The sequence below is a fragment of the Ictalurus punctatus genome, chromosome 3, assembly GCF_001660625.3.
Source record: "Ictalurus punctatus breed USDA103 chromosome 3, Coco_2.0, whole genome shotgun sequence".
Classification (NCBI taxonomy): domain Eukaryota; kingdom Metazoa; phylum Chordata; class Actinopteri; order Siluriformes; family Ictaluridae; genus Ictalurus; species Ictalurus punctatus.
The window spans coordinates 7,106,354-7,112,041 of NC_030418.2; the positions used below are offsets into that span (position 1 = coordinate 7,106,354).

Sequence of the window (5,688 nt, forward strand, 5' to 3'; positions counted from 1 at the left end):
AACATATTAAGCAGTGGTGAAACGTGGACAACTTGGGAGTAAAGTACATCGGTGTGCTTGTAGAATAGAAGATGTGTCACGTGAGTGCGGGGAGTGTGTGACCTGTCCAACTCACACTGAAAGACCGGGGAACAGCAAGGGACGGGAAGGGGGACAGCCACGTCTAGACAACTTAGCCTGAATTCAAGTACTCCAGTGCCACTTCATAGCAGAATTTATACTGATCCAAGAGATCTACCATGTTGGGCTTGTTGTTCCTCAGCGTTTTGACAGCGTGAAACACGTCCACTGAGTGCTGGTGCCGTAGCATCTCACACACAATACTGATTGCACAGAAAGTCCCACTTCGTCCACCTCCATTCAGGCAGTGCACCACAGTGCATCCCTCTCCTCCGTCGTACTCCTCCTGCCACTTGTCCACCTGCCGGATTAGTTTGAGGAATGAGCGCTTGGACACAGGTGTGTCTCGGTACACGGGCCAGCCCAGGAACTGAAACTGCTGGACCATGCGGTACCCGTCCTGTGGCTGTGCAGCATTATAGATGCGGAATATCCTGCTAATAATATCCTCCTCTAGATCAGCAGATATAAACTCCACCTGGATAGGTCCATGCCTGTGTACACCATTCTCAGGCCAGTACTGTGGACACAGCTGAGCAGGATCCACATCATTCAGCATTACTATAGATGTGCAGTGGTAGTCCAGGACCAGCTTCCAGAAGTCTTTTACAGTGTTGGGCAAAGGATGCTGGGTAACGATGAAAGCAGATGGTTGCTTGTAGCTATCCATGAGGGCAGCGTTGATGTAGTTGCTGCTCTCGCCATCAATAGTAATAAGGAAGGGCAGACAGCGGTCAGGTGGTAGCACATCCATGCACCGGTTCTTCTCATGGTTCCTTGGCAGCAGAGCAATGCTGCAGTCCTCTACGCGCAGTGTCGGTGTGACCATGTTCAGAGTCCTGAACTCCTTTTTAATTTGGCAGGAGTTGGTCTGAGGATCTAGATGGTTCATGTCATAATACACTGAACGCAGCTGATTGGCTGGAACGGTGGTGTCACCGCACAAACACGCCTCCAAGATGGTGTCATGGATGAACACATACTGCTCCTCGTCCTGGACCATGTTGACCCAGCGTGAGCGGAGCTCTCGCACGCAGTTATAGATGTCCACCAAACCCTCACGCTCAGCCATGTCCAACATGATGTCAATGACAATAAAGCAGCCCGTACAGCCAACCCCAGCGCTGCAGTGGACCACCATTGGGCCGGCATAAGCTGGGCTCTTGGATTTGACTCTGCGGATGAAGCCCAGCAGGCCTGTAGCATGGTACGGTACTCCGTGGTCCGGCCAGCCAGTGAAATGGAACTGCCTGATCTCCCTGATCTCATGAGCTCCTTGCTTTTCCACAACGAAGGTTCGAATGACATATTCTGAGAGCAGCTGTGTCTCAATCAGTGTCACCTTCATGTCCTGATAGATCTCTGTGTCATCTGGCCAGTACTTGCAACACTTAACCCTGCCAACTTCCACCAGGTTAGTCATCATGATGATGGTTGCCGTGTTCTCTTGCCACACCATTCTCCAGAAGTCATAGACTGTTTCTTGCATGGGTCCTTGTGTAGCTATGTAGTGATTTGGTCGATGGTATCCAGAAATGTATTTTGCATTAATATAATCTGACCTCTGCTCCCACTCTATAGCCTGAAGTTGGACACGGGAGTGGTCATATGCAATGATGTTTCCGTACCGGTTCTTCATCCTGTTCTCGTCTTTCTTTGCAGAGTCCCAGGGTGCAGCCTGCCCTTTGAAGAAACTCTCGTACTCCTTCTTGAAGCCGTAGCCTTCAGCACATTTCATCTGGGTGATGTGCTGAAGCAGATCTGTCACGCGGATGGCCGCATGGAGCTGCCCTGTCTGGTAGGGCACATCCACCGCCTCCCTTTTCTTAAAGGAATGAGTGTGGGACTGAACCAGGTTGCTCGTCTCGCTAGTCATAGTGTGGTTCTCATCTGGGTAGTAGGTGTTGGGCACTGAAGTGCTGAGCGTGTTAGTCTTCATGGTAAATGATGACAGTGAGGAAACAGTTCTTCCATTGAGATTGGGGGTGTGAATGAAGGAGATGGCCTCATCACAGTTGATGCCCTGCTCTGTGAAGCTTTTATCCATGGAGTTCACCATCACGGTCATCTCCTTCCTTGTGCTGCTGCTCAGGGTCTCCTTACACTTCTTTGCAAGTTTCCTTTTTTTCATGACCAGCACTACACCAAGGAAGATGATGACAAAGAGGAGGATGCCAGCGATGACTCCGGCAATCTTCACTGTGTGATCTGATGGTTTTCCGAGTGTGGGGAACTGGGTCACAACAATGGCGGTTTTAGTGGCCACACGAACGCAATCGATTTTTGTCTCCCAGTTGGTCTTGCTAATAGCCTGGTAGTAGATGCTATAGCTCTTATGGGGCAGCAGTGGGACGTTCCAGTAGCCTTCATAGGTCTTGTTGTCTCCGATGGTGAAAGCCAGAGAGCTGTGTATGCGGGAAGCTGGGAACTCAGCGGTGAAGTAATATGGTGAGCTGAGCACAGTGGCATTCTGGAAGTGGATGGGGATGGGGTAGCAGCGCAGAATCTCAGCAGTGCGCTGCGCTCGGCGTGGCCGCTCTTCCTCTACCACTACCTGGTACGCACTGACTGGTGCTCCTCTGCTCTGTGCAGGCTTCAGCAGGACCGTTACAGTGCTGTCCGTCTGGTTGAGTGGTGTCTCCTGATCATAGCCAGGCATGTGTGGAGACGAGATTTTAGTGGTGAACTCCTTTGAGGCCGGAGAACCATAGCCTTTGACAGTGCTGGCTCTGATGGTAAATGAGTAGGTACAGCCTGGGGACAGCCCTGTAAACACATGAGAAGTTTCATTACTGGGCTTTAACACCTTCCCACTCTGATTGGCCACATTGAACTCTGGGTCAAAGGAGAACATGGCCTTGTAAAATATTTCATACTGCTTTATGATTCCGTAAGTCTTTATGGGCTCTCGCCATTTGAGGGCGATCTTCTCTTCATATGTACTTCCCTGAATGGACTCAGGGGGCACGGCACCTGGTACATCCTCATCTGTGAGAACATCCAGCTCCTGGCTCTCCTTTTCGCCTTCTCGGGTTCGTAGCACCAGCTTAACACTGACGTTGGTGTAGGGCGACAGGTTGCGGATGGTGTGTTGTGGTGTCGGGCTCTGCAACTCGTAGCACACTTCCTCTTGTATCTCCTCCTTGCCGTTCACTTTGTAGCGGTACTCCACTGTCAGGTTGTAGGTGTGGCACCGGGTCACGTTGTAGCCGAAAGGCTCCCAGCGTACAGTGATCTGCCTGGATTTGATATCCACCACCTCCAGCCGCCGAGGGCCATGCATGGGGTCAGCACACTTGGTCCTGGCACACAGTGGTGGACCTGGAGCTCCAGTGCCGCCCTTTTTGGGTCTTGTTAGAAGAACACTGATCTCATACTCAGTGTCTGGGTCAAGGTGGCCAATCTTGTGGTTTGGCTTGTCCACGAGCTGGTTGTCAATCAGGATTCCTGACATGGTGCGCAACGCCACCTCTTTCTTGATGATAGGGCCATCACCATTGATTGAGTTAGCATTGAGCTGGATCCACAGATAGGTGGCACCCACTGCAGTCAGCTGAGGTGGTGCAATTGGGATTGGTGGTTGCTTCACTATTAGCTCAGCGTAGTTGGTCACGCCCACTCCCTTGTCTGATTGGATGATGCAGCGGTAACGACCTGAATCCCCCTTGGTGGTGTTCACCACGTCAAATGCTGCCATGTAGCGCCTGGTGCTCACTGGCTCCATGTCCTTCATCTGAGCCTCTCGCCCTGTGATACCCTGTAACCACAGTTTGTAGTTCACGTGGTCCTTGGGCTGCCCATTGATGGTGCAGTGGAGAGTAGCTGTTTGCCTGACATTAACCTTTACACCATTAATATACTGGAAATGTGGTGTGCTCATGCACTGATGTCCCTGGAGAGAAATGTCCTTAATAGCCAGCAACCCCAGCTGTCCTGTGGTCACAACTTCAAAGATGAGCTGGTAAAAGTTGGGCCAGAAGGTGCTGACTGCCAGTTCAACTTGCCTCCACGTATGAAAGGCAGGTCCGGGTGACTTCCACACCGGGAAGCCCACTGGACTGTTATTCTCTTTGACATAGATGTAGAGCTGGCCAGGACTCAAGCCCTCACCACTGGCTCCATAATACTGGAAAATAAGGCAGTGTGTATCGTTCTCCTTCAGCTGAGGGACAACTAGTTGAGCTCTCTGTCCAGGGAACCTTCCAGAAGTATTGACCATCATAAAGGCCGAGCCTGCTGGTATCCAGGGGTCTGTTGATGGCCTCAGCTTCGTGTTGACCTGTATCCAGTCAAAGTCATCATCTTTGCCTTGGCTGTAGCCACACTCTGAGTAGGGCCTTTCGAAGTTACAGTCTCCTCTGAATACTTGTCCTTGAACTGAAAACAGTAAACTGAGTACAGCCAGGAGACAAGTTAAAACTCTATCCATTGCAGGAGAGTAGTGGACGCTAATCCATGAGCTCCAGGGGGAGAAACGCAAATGTGTCGTTGTGTGTGGTGTCCCGCACTTCCACTGCTTCAGTACTCCTTTTCTATTCTGACAGTCCTGCGTGTTCTGTGTTCTATTCTGACATAGTCCTGCGTGTCGTGTGTTCTATTCTGACATAGTCCTGTGTGTTCTGTGTTCTATTCTGACATAGTCCTGCATGTTGTGTTATGGCAAATGACTTAGTTCTATGTTACCAGTCAAATGTTTGGGTGCACTAGACTGAGTTTGAAAACTAGTTGAAAATCAATGTGTCATGTATGTTACACACTCAGATATCTGAAATGGCTCTGATATGGTGTAGTCCAGTAAGTACGCAAAAGGCATTATTTCAAAATATATATGCTGGCTCTTACACCTCTACTCTGCACACTTTGCTCCTTCTAGAACTCAATTATAAATCTTGCATGGTAGCACTACTTGCATTGTTTGTATTGTTAATCGCTTGATATATCGCTTTGCTTGTATTTCCTCATTTGTAAGTCCCTTTTGTTACGGCCCAGTCTAAGTTAGGCCGCACAGAGTAACCAGCTCGGGATTCAATGGAATTTGACCTTTAAAAATGAGGGAGCCAGGAATAACAACACAACAAGGTTGTTCAAAACAAAATTGTGGTGTATTGTAAAACACAGAATTATATACATACAACTCTACAAAGAACCAAACCAGGCATGACTTCAGGGTGGGCAAGGCCAAAATAATAAACAAAAGGTTAGATTCTATTGTTAGGTAGCTAGCTTACCTAAAAAGAAAATAACAAATAAAATACAAATACTTCCCCAACTCCCTAAGCCAAAAACAGAGACAAAAGGACCCTCTCCCAAAAGAAATGGCAGCCACACCCCTACTGCCAGTGAACCAAGCGAACGTGTATACACGGGTGAAGCGTATACACAACCAGATACAGGAACAACCAAAATCACAGTCAACCCCCCCGGCAAGAGTCCAAACCCAGAACAGCAGTCAGAATATCGAATTGTGAATATAGAATATAGAATTGTGAATATCGAATATATCTTCTTCCTCTTCAGATATGGCCGCCGCTCAGTGATGTCATCCTGGGAGGCGGGAGCAAGGCAGGC

At 49.2% G+C, this 5,688-nt stretch overlaps 1 protein-coding gene across 1 annotated transcript in view; it reads right to left on the minus strand.

Moving 5' to 3' along the window:
- Positions 1–5,688, minus strand: part of LOC108263831 (receptor-type tyrosine-protein phosphatase mu-like) — a 7,810-nt gene extending 2,122 nt beyond the window's left edge. The window contains exon 1 of the mRNA XM_047154362.2: positions 1–5,688. This exon is cut by the window's left edge and continues 2,122 nt beyond it. Within this exon, the coding sequence (XP_047010318.1) occupies positions 173–4,549 (4,377 nt within the window). The 5' untranslated portion in view covers positions 4,550–5,688 and the 3' untranslated portion in view covers positions 1–172.